Source organism: Schistocerca piceifrons, chromosome 4 (assembly GCF_021461385.2).
Source record: "Schistocerca piceifrons isolate TAMUIC-IGC-003096 chromosome 4, iqSchPice1.1, whole genome shotgun sequence".
Taxonomy (NCBI): Eukaryota; Metazoa; Arthropoda; class Insecta; order Orthoptera; family Acrididae; genus Schistocerca; species Schistocerca piceifrons.
Window position 1 is genome coordinate 146,313,735 of NC_060141.1, and position 17,625 is coordinate 146,331,359.

The 17,625-nt window shown below is 39.1% G+C and overlaps 1 protein-coding gene across 1 annotated transcript in view; it reads right to left on the reverse strand.

The window, feature by feature from the left end:
• Positions 1-17,625, reverse strand: part of LOC124795683 (longitudinals lacking protein, isoforms H/M/V-like) — a 320,009-nt gene that overhangs the window by 234,646 nt on the left and 67,738 nt on the right. Inside the window, exon 3 of the mRNA XM_047259764.1 lies at positions 1,377-1,517. Coding sequence (XP_047115720.1) covers positions 1,377-1,517 — 141 coding nt within the window. The remainder of the gene's footprint in view (positions 1-1,376; positions 1,518-17,625) is intronic.

Here is a 17,625-nt window from a genome sequence, read left to right on the forward strand (position 1 = left end):
TGAGCAGATGGCCATTTAGGAACAGCCAGATTTTTGCAGCTTTATGCTTTTAATGCGCCAAGCATCCAGCCTGATACCATCCATTACAACCAGGGGCTCTCCCCACGGGAGCCACCCACCCATTCCATCTGGAACGGTGGCCATTGACAGGACTTTTGATGCTCCAGGATGACAAGCAAGCACTCCTTAGCATACATGGGGAGGCAACAGCTCAGGTATCAGCAGTGTGACCACTGTGTTGCCAGGGACTCAGCCAGATGGGCACATAACAGCCCCACCACATGGACTGGCTACACATGCTGGTGACCTAGTGGGGCAGAGTGGGGCTATGACAGGGAAGTAAGGGGGGGGGGGGGAGGGGAGAGAGGAATCCATGCCATAAAGACTAGGGTGGGAGTTCTTCTCCAAATGGTTCACACTAAAGACTGAAAATTTAGAAGTGGAAGTCAAACCCCAAGGGGGGACCAAAAACGCCAAAAAGGATGTAAGAAGACAGACAAGAGGAACAAAATTGCAAGGAATACTACGAACCAGGTGGGTAGCCAGGTTTATACAAATCAGTACACCGAGAGTGGGGAAGGAGGGGGCAGTGGTGAAGGAGCACACTGAAGGAAATTCAGGCTGGGAAGGAAGAATGGGCTGCAATAGCTCAGGGCTCTGTGTGTGTGCGCCGTGCACAAACTCACAAAAGAACTGTGAACCCCTTGGGGGGGGGGGGGGGGGGGGATGTTAGTTAATGCTTAATACTGGTTTCCCCAGGTTCTATGAAATCAATTAAGAAAGTTTCCTTGGGCATATCATTTTGTTCATATTCCACTTGCAGACAGTTATCACACTAAGTGACTTCAGCAACAATTTCATATAGCACAGCAACTCCCTAAATATTTATGTAGAACTTGACCTACACACTGATAGCAGTTTTGCACAAGAAAGAACAAATATTTTCTTAACAAAAGGTATCTCCCACAATATTTGTCACAAAAGAGTTTACCAAACTGCTTTCTGCAAAAAGCTAAAATTTGACCTAATGGGTAAAGATGAGAAAACCTGGACTGGAAATTTTGTCACTGTACTGAGAAATATACGAGACAATCAAAGTTGGAAATGTGGAAAATGAATGAATTTTCCTGTTTTGTCCTATTACTCACATCAACCCCCACTCCCTCCTTTCCCAAGACCAAGGTAACTATCATACACAATTAGTATATCCAAGATAACTATCATAAACAATTAATATATCTACAGTGTGCAATTTGTTAAATGTTTAGAATCACTTGGTTAAAAAAGACATTAACAAGAAATATTTGTTTTTCCATTTTTAATCTTCTTGTTAAATAAACATTAAACTTTGTTTTAAAACTATATAAGACACTCACCTTCAAAATTGCTGGCAACTGTTCATGCGAGATGTTGACTTCGCCATAGTACATAAAATCTACCATTATTTTCAAGTCATCATATTTAACATCTTTCAGAATAACAATTGGATGCTGGCATGGATTCATTGTAAACAGCATCTGTGTGAAGACAAAAGCATCAGATAACTAAAGCATCCGAAAAGATATGTGAAGTATAAACAAGTGTTAAGAGGAGGAACTTTTAAATCCCCAATTTTTATTATTACAGTTTCACGCCCACAAAAGAAGTTCAGCTGGTAATAGAAAGTAGAAATGAGCTTCCACAACACAAAAGTAATCCTTCAGCCTCACAAAAAACACTTCATCAGAAGGTCTCATTAGATGTCAAAAAATATTAAACTTACAAATACCATTGCTAAATGTGTCTTAAAAGTCTGTAATTCTCAAATTAAATAATATTTACTTCACAACGTAACTCAACAAATATGTATTTAATCTCATGAGCAACTGAATTGGAGTAGTTTCTGTGTCTTGGGGAGGTTTACTCTCCTCACCATGGCAGAAGGGAAGAGTCCAGGATGTCACATGACTGGGTTGAAATCAGACCTTGTCTATCACAAGTGCACGAGATGCTAATCAGCACATTTGGCTGCAACCAGATGGCAGGTCCTGACATTCGGAACACTCCATCTTTAAGATTGTGCAGGCAATGGGCTTATGTGCCACAATCGTGAGTTTACTGTGAGCAGCTTGATTCGGAAAAAGCTGCTGCTGCCAGTATCAAGTAGCATGGGCAAAAATATACTTACTAATCAGGTTGCTGTAGGTCATTCTGGATGGTATCTACAGGTAGATAAACCATACTGCACCAAATATCACTCATCAATTCATTGTGGGACAATAACAGCTGGTGACCACCCATATCACTCAGAACCACTAGTTTGCTGAGGGGTACAGAAACCACCATGCCACAAGTGAACTCCTGATCACCACATGCCACAAACCACAGAGACTGGCAAGGGCCCAGGAACACTGCCCTTGGCAGCTTAAATCATGGAAATAAGTTGCCTGGATAGACAAGTTGTTGTACATGTTGACGACATGGTATGAGTAAACAGAGAACTACAGAAGGTGATGCATCTCACTTTACAACTGAGTATCACTCAGGCACGTGGTGGAGTATGGAATGAAATGGAGCCCAATATGTCTGCCATTGTCTCTTAGCAGCCAACAACACAGGAACCCATCACCCAACCATGTGCATCCATTTGTCTGTCTATAGCACTCTTCAGGCATCACATAATTTCAAGAAGACAATGCACCACCTGTAGCTCTGAAACTAAGCAAGAATGGTTTGAGGAACATTCTACTAACTTGAGGACGCTGGTGAGGCCTGTCAGACCATCCAGCCTTGATGCTACTGAGCATATCTGCCACCAAGTCAGTTTTGCACACATTAGATTTGAGCAGCAGCTGGGCAGTCACAAATCATGATGGCTCCCCAACTATTCCAGTGTTTCAAGGAGTCCATGCAGTGTTAACACCATCAAAAGTGAAAAGAGGTATTAAATGTTAATATGAATGTTTGTCTAATTAAGTTGCTCATGAATGTAAATTTCCATGGCTATTTCAAGAACTCTGTCATTTCATGTGGATTATTGTATTTTCTTAATATAAATCACAAGCCAATACGGCTTTAGAAACAACTTGCTAAGGAAAGTAAAGAAAATTTGTTTATTGCCCAAGTGAAGATGAAGTTAATGGAGATAGATCACTTCCTAATCATTGCATTTGTTTTCCTCAATAACAATAGGAATATTTATCAAATAGAACATTACCACTATCCTGAATATCATATGCTAAATGCATAGTTTTACCAAATAATACATCAGGAGGGATGTGGCACTTTTTATGACAGGGTTCCACACTCCTGTGAATCCAATTGAGCCAAGAACTCTCCATGATTTACTAATCTTGACCAAACAGTCATTTCCTAAGTGTATTTGGTTCATTCCCACTCATAGTTCCATGAAATTCTGTCTCCTAATGAAGTCTGGTTACTGTGTTCTGTCACTTAATTGAGGCACTTTAGTCCCTACTCAATTTACCTTGTTTCACCAAAAAACCGAAGTCTCTTTTTTCCAAATTCCTCTTAACCATTTATCTAAATGTCACGATCCAATCCTTGCACCCTGCCTATCCACTCGTCTGTCCTATGAGCAACTGGTTGCAGATGGGGGGAGCATATCCACATGGCCATTTACATTGGCCGGTGAATACTGTACCTTATTTCTTCGGGTAGAATTTATTAATGGAGGCTGTGAGGGGCTAGTCAGCTACACAAAGCTGTCTCTCAACTTTCTTGCTGAACATGAGCCACAAGCTGAGTCAAAGAAAAGAAAAACATATTTGGCACCTGGGAGGCCATGCACTGTCACAGCAGTGGGTTGTCACACGCTGTGGGGCTCTAGCTAGCCACTGCCATCTTTGCAGTGGGTAGTGCAGTATAGCAGTCCAGGAACAATGGGTTTATTAAGATACTCATGCTGTCTACCTTTCCGTGGGGAGTCACTGCCATTCACCCCAGCGCCACATGTTCATGCCACTGTCACTGTTGCATACCAACTTCTGTTACAGATCATTAATTTAAGTGTGGATTTTTTAAATTACTTCATATTCACCACTGACTCCACACTTACTACAATTTCCACTATATCAAATTCGTCCCTTTGGTCACTGTCGAGTAATTACGGCTGAAAACAACATATACGTCAATGTTAAACACACTACTGACAAAAACACACTTATTTCACGTACTGGCATAAAAAATCCAAGTTAAAATAGACTAAAAATTACTCACATGTTGAAAACAAAGTAGTAATCAACATTAATAAAAAGCATAATTATGACTTGAGCCTATATGGCTCATGCCAGCCTTTGTCTCATACACAATCTGTATAAAGGTTGGTTGGTTGTTTCGGGGACGTAGACCAGACAGCGAGGTCATTGGTCTCATCGGATTAGGGAAGGATGGGGAAGGAAGTCGGCCGTGCCCTTTGAAAGGAACCATCCTGGCATTTGCCTGGAGCGATTTAGGGAAATCACGGAAAACCTAAATCAGGATGGCCGGACGCGGGATTGAACCGTCGTCCTCCCGATTGTGAGTCCAGTGTCTATCTGTATAAAGTATAAAATATATAATCATGTTATGAGAGCACATTATAAAACACACTCTTAACTAATTTTATCATTATATGACAAACCAGATAAAAAGCCACGAGATTAAATTTGTGCTTCCTGGTGATGTCACTAATAAAAACTCTACTGGTCGAAACGGGCAGGAATTGACACCAATTTATTTGCACTATTTCCACTTAACTTAAAACTTGAGAGTTATTTCGTTTTTATTATTTTCACAGAAACTTAAAATTCCAAGTACATTTTGGAAACTCAACGAAAAACGAAAATAAAGACCCGCTTAACATCAATTTCAGCACTGACAGTTAAATGTTCAGCCATTGGAGAGCATCTGGTACTACATTTGTAGCCTGGCTGTTGCATTTTGGTTGAGGTAACTGCCATTAGGTATCATCTTTACTGTGTGCTGCTTTGCATACTCAACAACAAAACACGAGCTTTCAGACTCTCTCCTATATTGCTGTTTTGGGCAATGCTTTCAAAACAGGATGGCTACAGTGGTCCTGAGTTTAACATTGAATTTAGTGGCTCAGAAAATAAAGAATGTGATGTTACTTCGTTAGAGACAGAGACACGACGTTTAGTCAGTTTAGTGGTATGAGATAAGTACATCCACTGTGCTGCACCCAGCTCCTCCAAGATTTATGTTCACAGGAAACCATTGTGAAATACATTGTTAGACTTCATACCTACATGGTAACTAAAAAATAACTTCAAATTTCACAACAATTTAGTTGAAGTCGAGTGCAGAAGTATACTCAGGATTTTATTACTGGCGAGCTTCAGAACTTTGTAACTAATTATTTTGAGCTTTAAAAGCTGTCTTTATATATCTACATGTAATGTCATTCATTAAAGGACATTTTTCACTAATAAAAATGGTTTTTTTTGCAATATAATTTGAAAAGAAAAAATGTTAGGTTAAGGGGTTACGACTCACTCTGACATCCTGACACAAAACAATTCCCTGGGTACATATTAACTTTCCAGTAATGGGAAGACAAAGACAATTGGATACTATTAACAGCAGTAAAAAGCACTAGAAAATACATTCAAATGCTACATGGTCATGAAGATATATACAACAACACAGCACAAAGTTATGATGTTACAATGTTTTCTGGATTCTGTGTAGTATGTCAAGTATTGTGTAACTTAAAAAGACAACATGTGAAGTATGGAGCTCATGCAGGCATCACACCTTATGGCATGCTTTGTGGCATGATGCCCCCATGAGCCTCACACTTCAGATCCCATCCTTCAAGTAATACAATACAAGAGATATTATGTTGTGTGCTGACAAACAGCTTGGGAATTTTTGTAACTATGCTGTGTTACTGTATACGTTTTCATGGCAGTGTAGCATTTGAATGTATTTTCTAGCTTACTGAGATGTTTATGTTTTTTACCACCGCAAATAAAGTCTGACTGTCCTCATTTCACATTACCTTGATTAACACCTAAGAGTTTATTTATCTATGCTGGAACAGGTTTTGTATCAGGAAGCCTGCACGTCTTAAATGTAGTCCTTGGAAATTGCGTAAATATGTTGGAGCCGATAACCACCAGTTCCGATCAGTACATGAACATTACTGGCATGGGCACTATGCCCAAATTTAGTTTCAGGGGTTCTTATCCTGTCTTTTATGTAACTGTAAAATCAGTTAAGAGCACTGCATTTATCTACGTGTTTTAGGAGGTGCTCTCATAATGGATTATTTATTTTATACTTTATATACAAATGGGATATGTGACAAAGGCTGACAATGCCATAGATGCTCACTTCATTTTTATGCTTTTTTGATGCTGTATTTTCAGCACATGAGTAATTTTTAATCTATTTTAATAAAGATTTTTCATGTTTGTATTGCGAAATGTTGGTTGATTGGTTGGTTTAAAAGAGGGGGAAGGGACCAAACTACAAGGTCATCAGTCCCTTGTTCCTAATAAAACAATGCCATAAGTGTGAGAATAAAACAGATGAGACATTTAACACAAAACGGAAAGAAAGGAGAAACCACAAGAACGAAGGAAAGGCAATTGAATTGAATTGAATTTTATTTGATCCTGTAAGATTACATCGTGTACAGTAAATGTACGTGTAATATAGGACATGTCAAAGTATTAAAATTCTTTATCATGCATTTTTACATCACTGATAATGAGTAACAATATATACAAATTTAATGGCGTAAGTATTCTGCAACACTGTAAAACTCTTTTTCAATGAGATAGTCTTTAAGTTTCTTTGTAAATTCATTGTGAAGTACACTATCTTGCAGGGTTTTGGGCAGACTTCTTAGTAGTCTGATACCAGAGTACTGGGGTCCTTTTTCTAGCATTGCCAGTCGGTGGGGTATGCTCCGTACTTCATTCTTCTTTCTTGTATTGTGGGTGTGTACACTAGCATTTGTAATCCAGTCCTCACTACCTTTTGTGATGTACATTATTGTTTTGTATATATATAATGATGAAAAAGTTAAGATACCCAAATTCTTGAAACAGTTTCTGCATGTTTCAGAGGTCTTTCTTCTTAAAATGGTCCTAATTGCTTTTTTTTGTAATGTGAACACTCGTTTTGTCTCTTGTTTGTTTGAGTTTCCCCACACCGTCACTCCATACTGTAAGTATGGTTCGAAAAGTCCATGATACACTGTACACAGAAGGTTCTTGTCTGAATACTGTGATAGCTGCATCATTAAGAATATGACAGAGCTCAGTTTCTTACAGACATTATTAATATGTTTTTTCCATTTCAGTTCATTATCCACAAGAATACCTAAGAATCTAGCAGATTCTACTTCTTCCAGCCTTGTTCCGTCAACCTCTAAATCCATGTCTACAGCCTTTTCCTTGTTTTTAAACACTGCATACATAGTCTTTTTTAGATTTATAACCAGTTCATTTTCCAACAGCCATTGAGCTGTGACATTTGCAGATATGTATGCTCTTCTCTCAAGCTGTTCCATATTTTGGTCACTATTTAGTATTGTCATGTCATCAGCATACAATATTTTCTTTTCTTCCTCCTCAACACCTATATCATTAACAAATACATTAAATAACAATAGCCCCATTACCGAACCCTGCGGCACTCCATATTTGATGGATTTGGTTTCTGATTGGTACGAGTTTCCTAATGATACATACTACTTGCGGTTGCACAAGTATGATTTTATCCATTCACCTGGTTGCCCCCGAATGCCATAGTTGCTTAATTTTTGTATCAGCATTTCATGGTCAATGGTGTCAAATGCCTTTGAAAGATCCAGAAACATTGCAGAGACAACCTTTTTCTCATCTAAGGACTGTAAAATGTATTCTGTTAGACTGACAATTGCTGATTCTGTAGATTTACCCTTTCTGAAACCATGTTGTGAGGTCATTAGAATGTTATGTTTGTCCAAATAGTTAACTAATCTGGTATACATAAGGATTTCTAGGATTTTTGAGAAACCTGATATCAGTGAAACTGGTCTGTAGTTGTTGGGATCATCCTTACGCCCTTTCTTGTACACTGGCACTACCTTCGTTATCTTCAGTTTTCCTGGAAAAATTGCATCTCTGAAAGAACAGTTTGCTATGTTCAGCAGTGGTGTTATTATCTCCTCACATACCAGCTTTATTACATGATTTGATATTTCATCATCACCAGCTGATTTCTTGGACTTCAGTTTCTGTATAGTTTTCCGCAATTCATCTTCCGTGACTGGTCTTAAGAACATAGTACTGCATGATCTTTTTGGTACCTTAATACCCTTCTGTTTTTGACTATTTCTTTCCAATTTTAGGTTTTCTAGTACACTGATATAGTTATTATTCAGTATGTTTGCTATTTCCATACCATCTGTGACCACTGTGTTGTCTACTTTAATTGACCTAATACCTTCTTCTTTGTGTGACCCATCTTTTTCCTTTCTTTCAGCATTGATTGCATTCCAAGCTGCCTTTGCCTTGTTTTTTGAGTTCGCTATAGTGGTGTCAATTGCTCTTGCTTTCGCTTCTCTTATTGTTTTTCTATACTTCTTTTTTAACATTTTATAGTTTTCAGCTTCACCCATCCGTCTCACGTCCTGAAGCTTCCTTCGCTTGTAACGCCGGAAATGCATATACTCCTATTTCCATCTATTGTACTATTATTTTTTTTCCTTGTTTTGTTACCTCAAGATATGACATTTCTGTCTCTTTATATATTGTAATTGTTTTACTGTTTGTATATATATATTTATGCACTCATGTCGATGTATAATTGGTTTGTTTCGTAAATATTATTTGTATTTTTACGCTGGGTCTTGCCTAGGGAAAACTGCTATCGAACGATTACGTCGATTAGTTCAAGATGGCGCCGATAGGAAAGTGTAGTGACGCTTCTCTCTCGTTAAAAAGGCAAAAAATGAACAGTTCTTCGTGTAGAGAATGTAAAAAGCGTGTGATGAAGGGTATTCTGTGTATCAAATGCAACTTCTGGTTACACGAAAAGTGCGCGAAAGTAAATCTAAAGTTCGTCAGCGATGATTTTCCGTGGACATGTCACGGTTGTTTACGTGACGAAACGGCCGATCTTGTAAGTGCAGTTGATACAAAAAACGAAATTATAAAGTTACTACGAAGTGACATTGAGGCATTAAAAACCGAACTTTCAACCATCAAGAAAGAAAACGATACATTAATACAAGAAAAGAAGTCCTGTGTGTGTAAAAGCCATCAAACGGAAAAGCAAGAAGATCGCGAAAATACGAATGACCGATCGTACTTTAAAAACAACATTTCAAGTGTTCCCGTTGATGTCTCGGTAAACTCAGTAAGCCAAAAACCGGAAGATAAATATAAATGGAAGGTGGTGACATACAGCAAAAGGAAAAACAAGGCGACAGATACGCAACAAAAGGAAAATGACTTTTTAATAATTGGCGATTCGCTGCTGAAGAATATCGCTGTCCCCAATTGCAAGATCGATGTACGACCTGGCATTAGAACGCATCAACTCGGTAAACATTTTAAAAATATGGTAAATGCAAGACAAGATACTACAGAACCAGATTCTGAAACCAGACATAACTATAATGGGGTGTTTATACATGTTGGGACGAATTCGTTAAGGAGCAGCAGTGAGGAAGAAATGGCAAGCGAAACAAGAAACATGATCCGTACTGCAAGAAATATGTATGCAGGATCTCGTCTGATACTTAGCGGAATCATAAACAGAAGGTCGGTGAGTGAAAAATATATCGCCAAAATAAACTGTGCTCTTAAAGAACAATGTGATCGTCTTGGGGCAATTTTTATAGACCCAAACAAATTCCTATGTAAAAACTCACTAGCGAAGGATGGCTTGCATTTAAATAGACTGGGGTCTGTAACGTTCAGCAGAATGTTTGCAGATGTCTGCAAAATCATTAGATGCAAGGGAAACTAATATGGCCTGAAGGGGATGAAAAATCATACACTCCAGCTGGAAAAGAAAAATATAAGCACCATACAAAAAAAGACGATACTAAAGAATTTGCCCCAGAATACAGCTCACAACATGTAAACCAACAAAATAAAAATTACATAAAAGTACTTCATCAAAATATTCAATACTTTGGTAACAAAAAATTAGAAGCAGAAGTACTCCTGAGTGAAGTAAGACCAGACATATTATGCATAAGTGAACATGGACTAACTGAAAGTAAAATACATAATGTGGCAGTAAAGGACTACAAACTAGCTAGTTACTTCTGCAGATCTAAATATAAGGGTGGTGGCGTTTGTATATATATTAAAACAGGTACTCTTTCAAAGAATGTAAACAGTGAAGCTGCTACATTTCCCATAGCTAGAGAAAAAGACTTTGAAGTTACTGGTATAGTGGCAGAAGATTTTAGAGTGTTTTGTGTGTACAGGTCACCATGTGGCAATATTAGCATCTTTCTAAAAAAAGTTGCTAGCTTATTGAGAATGAATATGAAGAGAAATCTTATTATATGTGGAGACTTCAACATTGACATGGGAAAAGACACAAAAATAAGACAGGATTTTGAAGAATTGTTAATACAGCATAACATGAAAGTGACAATAACTGCACCAACAAGAGTGACTTCACAAAGTGAGACAATTATTGACAACATAATTACTAATATGTGTAACTATGAGTCACATGTAGTTCAGACAGAAATATCTGATCATCATGGACAACTAATCAGCTTTTGCAGAAGTAATGACACAGTATCAGAACCAAAACAAACAACCAAAGAAATTAGGATCATCAGTGAACAAAATATCAACATCTTTAGAACAATGTTAAGTAAGGAAACCTGGAATGAAATCCTACAGGCCCAGAGTGTAAATGAAAAATATGATGCATTTATTTCAACAATTAAGTACCATTTTAACGTAGCATTTCCCAAAGTAAAGAGACAAGAAAGGCATCAAGATCAAACACAGTGGATTACGAGTGAAATACTAGAACAGCGAAGGAAGCTTCAGGATGTGAGACGGATGGGCGAAGCTGAAAACTATAAAGTGTTAAAAAAGAAGTATAGAAAAACAATAAGAGAAGCGAAAGCAAGAGCAATTGACACCACTATAGCGAACTCAAAAAACAAGGCAAAGGCAGCTTGGAAGGCAATCAATGCTGAAAGAAAGGAAAAAGATGGGTCAAACAAAGAAGAAGGTATTAGGTCAATTAAAGTAGACAACACAGTGGTCACAGATGGTATGGAAATAGCAAACATACTGAATAATAACTATATCAGTGTAGTAGAAAACCTAAAATTGGAAAGAAATAGTCAAAAACAGAAGGGTATTAAGGTACCAAGAAGATCATGCAGTACTATGTTCTTAAGACCAGTCACGGAAGATGAATTGCGGAAAACTATACAGAAACTGAAGTCCAAGAAATCAGCTGGTGATGATGAAATATCAAATCATGTAATAAAGCTGGTATGTGAGGAGATAATAACACCACTGCTGAACATAGCAAACTGTTCTTTCAGAGATGCAATTTTTCCAGAAAAACTGAAGATAACGAAGGTAGTGCCAGTGTACAAGAAAGGGTGTAAGGATGATCCCAACAACTACAGACCAGTTTCACTGATATCAGGTTTCTCAAAAATCCTAGAAATGCTTATGTATACCAGATTAGTTAACTATTTGGACAAACATAACATTCTCATGACCTCACAACATGGTTTCAGAAAGGGTAAATCTACAGAATCAGCAATTGTCAGTCTAACAGAATACATTTTACAGTCCTTAGATGAGAAAAAGGTTGTCTCTGCAATGTTTCTGGATCTTTCAAAGACATTTGACACCATTGACCATGAAATGCTGATACAAAAATTAAGCAACTATGGCATTCGGGGGCAACCAGGTGAATGGATAAAATCATACTTGTGCAACCGCAAGCAGTATGTATCATTAGGAAACTCATACCAATCAGAAACCCAATCCATCAAATATGGAGTGCCGCAGGGTTCGGTAATGGGGCCATTGTTATTTAATGTATTTGTTAATGATATAGGTGTTGAGGAGGAAGAAAAGAAAATATTGTATGCTGATGACATGACAATACTAAATAGTGACCAAAATATGGAACAGCTTGAGAGAAGAGCATACATATCTGCAAATGTCACAGCTCAATGGCTGTTGGAAAATGAACTGGTTATAAATCTAAAAAAAGACTATGTATGCAGTGTTTAAAAACAAGGAAAAGGCTGTAGACATGGATTTAGAGGTTGACGGAACAAGGCTGGAAGAAGTAGAATCTGCTAGATTCTTAGGTATTCTTGTGGATAATGAACTGAAATGGAAAAAACATATTAATAATGTCTGTAAGAAACTGAGCTCTGTCATATTCTTAATGATGCAGCTATCACAGTATTCAGACAAGAACCTTCTGTGTACAGTGTATCATGGACTTTTCGAACCATACTTACAGTATGGAGTGACGGTGTGGGGAAACTCAAACAAACAAGAGACAAAACGAGTGTTCACATTACAAAAAAAAGCAATTAGGACCATTTTAAGAAGAAAGACCTCTGAAACATGCAGAAACTGTTTCAAGAATTTAGGTATCTTAACTTTTTCATCATTATATATATACAAAACAATAATGTACATCACAAAAGGTAGTGAGGACTGGATTACAAATGCTAGTGTACACACCCACAATACAAGAAAGAAGAATGAAGTACGGAGCATACCCCACCGACTGGCAATGCTAGAAAAAGGACCCCAGTACTCTGGTATCAGACTACTAAGAAGTCTGCCCAAAACCTTGCAAGATAGTGTACTTCACAATGAATTTACAAAGAAACTTAAAGACTATCTCATTGAAAAAGAGTTTTACAGTGTTGCAGAATACTTATGCCATTAAATTTGTATATATTGTTACTCATTATCAGTGATGTAAAAATGTAAGCTAAAGGTGTAGAAAAATAATTGATAAAGAATTTTAATACTTTGACATGTCCTATATTACACGTACATTTACTGTACATGATGTAATCTTACAGGATCAAATAAAATTCAATTCAATTCAATTCAAAGGTCGTGTGACGAATCAAAGTGTGTAGGATCTTTGGTAGTGTTAACTCTGCCGCGTGGAGCGCGGGCAGGACAGTGGGAGTCTGGCGGGAGTAGCGAGTGGAGCAGGTGTTGTGTGACGCTCCCGCGAGTTGCCGCGCTTTCGGGGTTTGGCAGCATGTAATTGCGCTCGACTCGCGATGATAGTTTCTGACATGGTGTCGCGGACGGGAAGCATTAGCTGGCGCACATCAAGAGCCCGTTTCGCCTGGTGACCGTGTCGAGAAGAAGGCGCGCCAACATCCAGCTTCTGCAACAGCGACGGCCGACAATGAGTGACTGTCGCCACCTCCTCGATCGACGGCTTCAAACCTTCAATCAACCAACAAGGAAGACTAAAAGCACGTAAAGTTTCAGAACTGTATGGCAGACCTCAGCTTTTCAAATTGTTCCATTTGCCTCGCAAAATTACAGCAACTTAGCATGAACCTTTGTTGCTCATTGTCCCGATTGCATTGCCAAGCAGGGTCCCTTCCTTTTCCGAAATGAACCCGAGTGTCGTTGAAATTCAAACGCCAGCATTAAAATAATATAATTAGATTTCACTGCTTTAATTTCAAAGTTCAGTAGCTGGCTACAATATTTAGGTTACACGAGCACAAATTTAGAGTGCGAGTTTTGTTAGCATATTTTAGCTTACCTGTGACTGCAGCTCAGCTTGGTACGTACTAAATTTTACTATTGTTAATTGTTCAGAATCATTTAATTCAAGTTCAAAGTTAAATCTCTTGTTTCTAAATTGCGTAGAGTCAAGTTGCTTTTGAAATGATTGTTGAGGTAGTCCAAGACTAACCGTATTTTACTGGATTTCGATGTGCTTCAGAAAGAAAGCTCACTATTAACTTCAGTCACTAAATTAATTTTCGATTTTCCGGTTTTATTAATTCTTTTGCTAAATTAAGTCAGAGTGTAGCGAAATTTATTACTTCTGACAAACTTTCAGTTTTCACACGTGTCAACCTTCAGTTGCCACGCTTCTAGTGCTAATTATATGTGTAATAACCTTTCTTTTTCAGTTACTATAGTAATTGTCCTTAGGACTGGCGACCGTGATTTCCCCCAAATCTCAAATATCTAATTACCGCTAGTTAATTGTTAACGTAACGGCCGCACATTTACTTTCTTTATTAACTTTACCCCTTTTCAAAATTAATTTCCACCAGTTTCATTTGCATTTTTCCTTTCATTAAGATGTAACCCTTTCCTCCCTCTTTACCGATAGATTAACTTCGGTGACGATTGCTTTTCCCAAATTTCCATTAGGTACACGCGGTTTCATTTTTCACTGTCATTAAGGTCGATAAGTGAGGGGGGAGGTTACACGTGGCGACCTGGTGACAGGACAATCTTCAAATTTGAGGTTGTTCTGGACACGAATTTTCCATTGTACAAATCTCGTAACAAACTACTGGTTACGAAATGGTCGATACGTCAGCGAGAATATTAGTGTGAGGAATCCTAATTAGATTGAGATTTGGCATTTATATTGAAAATTATTAAAATGAGTGAAGGCAACAATTACCAAAATTTGGTAGGCTTGGATAAGGAACAATCGGTCGAACAGTGCGGAACGCGCACCGCGGTACCCATTGTTCAGGGACAGGCGGCTAGCATGAAAGACGCGACCGCCGAAACGCAACAAAGAGCAGAAATGGAATTCCACACTTTAGAAAATTTTTCGGAGTCGGAAGTGAAAACCAAATTCGAATCCCTTGATGACGAACACGGGGGGACAATTAAAGAGGAAGCCGCTACGGAAGTAAAACCGGTAGTTTCCGGGAATTTAACTGATTTATTGAATGTTTTGATTAACGAAATCAAGAGTCAATCGGCCAAGCAAGAAGCTCAGTCTGAAAAAATTGAACGAAAGCTAGACAGTCACAACAAAGCTATTAATGTTGTTAACAACAATGTTGGAGTTGTTAACACAAAAGTTGATAAAATCAAAGAAGATATTGTTGTGATTAATAGCGAAATCGGTAATCTTAAACAGGAAATGATAGGCGTTCAGGCGGAAATTGCGAGCATAAATACTCGTTTTTATTCCGAAATTAGCAGAATCGAGAAAAGTGTAGGAGAATCAGTTGCTCCGATCATCGAGAATAAGGTGACGGAACAAATTCAATTAGTGAAAAAAGAGGATCAAAAGAAGGTGGAAACTTTAAAGGTATCCGAAGTAGATACCAAAGTGACGAAGCAGGCTAATACCTGCGAAGAGAAAAAGAGGGAAGTGGAAACGCTTGCGACAACCACTTGCCAAGTGATTACGAGGGTGTCGGAATTAGAAAGGAAACTTGACGAAAAACAGAGCTATGTGCCAATCTGTGCACATAGTTCGGAGTTGTTGACGAAAGAGGAGCGGTTCGACCCCTTGAAAAAAGGCGGTATACACCCCACGGATTTCATTAAAAATTGTGAAAGAGTTTTACCCAGATCATGGACTAATGAGAGAAAAATTAATGCGGTTATTGATGTGTTGGCTGGTGATGCCAAGCGTTGGGGCTTAAACCTCAACATTAAGAACCTGACTTTTGACGAGTTTAAAAATTTGTTTCTGGCTGAATACTGGTCAGAGCAAAAACAGCAACGTGTCTGGCGCGAATTTGTCGTATCGAGGCCTTTCGATGCGAATTCGCGCGGCTCGATGAAGGAGTTTTGTGAGGGCTGGATCCGCAAGTTGGAATACTTGCGTGATCGCCGCACGGAATCCGAAATAGTCTGGGAACTCTACATGAAGCTTCCAGATGATACAAAACGCTACGTAGGAAGCAATTACAGAACAATAAATGATTTCCTGGAAAGAGTTGAGGACGAGGACAATTGGCGCAATAATCGCGGTAGTGGTAGAGGCCGTGGTAACAACAACGGGTACCACAGCAACCACAACAACGATAACCACGGGAATAATGCATACCGCAACCATGGCAGCAATAACAATAATGGTTCGGACCGTAATAACAATCGGTACAATGCAAATAATAACAGGAATGACGGAAACCAGTATCATACTAACGTGATACGGGCTTCACAGAATAGTAATAACGCCAGAGGGTGTGATCAGCCGCCTCAGCAGCATCCGGGGAGCGTATCTGCTGGGACGAGACAGGGAAACCATTAGCCGCGCCGGTGAGGGGCCGACCGGGCGTGGAGAAATTTTGGCGGCCCAATAGCAGGAGAAAACCCAGGTGTCGTCGGTATGAAAATTCCGTGTGGAATAATCAACGGCGGGAGAGTGTGCCAGTGTTAAGAGAAAGGAGTGCGCCCACAAGTAGTAGATCAGCTGTATACACGGCAGTAGAAGGTACATTCACTGTCAGTGAGAACAATTTAAGTAGTGTTCCGGAAATCGATTATAAAGTGACAGCTGTAATACCCACAGCGGAACTGGAGATTGAGTTTAAGAATGATTCGCAATTGTTGAGAGAAGATCAGATGTCGGATAAAACGTCCGTCATCGAGCGAGGGGATGCAGAGAGGGATGAGGTCTGGTTAAGGCAGTTCGGTCGCTTATACGACGAACTAAGAGATTATAGGGGTCTGTATGGGAGAAGTGTTTATGGGGAGCGCGTGCAGTATTTGCCGCGTCTCGTCCCACAGGAAGATAGTATTTGTGAAGTGATTGAAAGTTCTGGCCCTAACCGGCAGACTTTACCAGAAATAGTTGATGTTAATGGGGAGCACGAGCAAGATTCGTCGTGTTTCGTCCCGCAGGAGTTAGATGTTGAAGGAGTAACGGAAAGTTCTGGCCCTAACCGGCAGACTTTACCGAAAGTTATAGTGGTAGAAGTAGCCGACCCATCCGACGCAAACCTCCAGTTTAAACATTGCGAGAGTATTAAGGGGAAAGATTACGAAAATTTTAGTGATAGCCGGACACAATTGGTAGAAAAGCACATAGATTTCAGCGTGTATGAGGTTAGAGCTGACGTTATGCGGTCAGACGGTAGCAGTGTGGGTTGCGCAGATCCAGAGGAAGTAATTTCAGATGCGACTGGGCACATTCCTCCAGGTAGATTGGCAGATGAGATCAATCTGATTAAAGAGGAATCAACGAAGGTGACAATTAGTGAATTGATAGCAAAGCAACACTCACTAGTTGACGAGTTACAGGAAAAGGTTTCGGTATTGGAGGCGAAGCTAGAGACTAAGCCTCAGGACAAACGTGTTGAAATTAAAACTGTATGTGAACAGAGGCTGAAAAAGCCGCCAGATAAACCGGATTTAGGATCAAAGCCGGATGGTTTTTTCTGGAATGACCTGGATATAGACGAGGATTTACTGTGGGAAAATAAAGAAACAGTCGAGGACAAGTGTAGACAGATAGTAGTGTCTGTTAATATGCACGACCTACAACTAAACGTGTTGATTGACACCGGTGCAGAATTGAGTGCTGTATCTGGGAAAATATTTGAGTTACTGAAAGACAGACCTGGCATCGTAGTTATGCCAGTAACGGGAGTGAAAATTATCGGTGCTACTGGGAAGGCCAGTAAACTGGTCA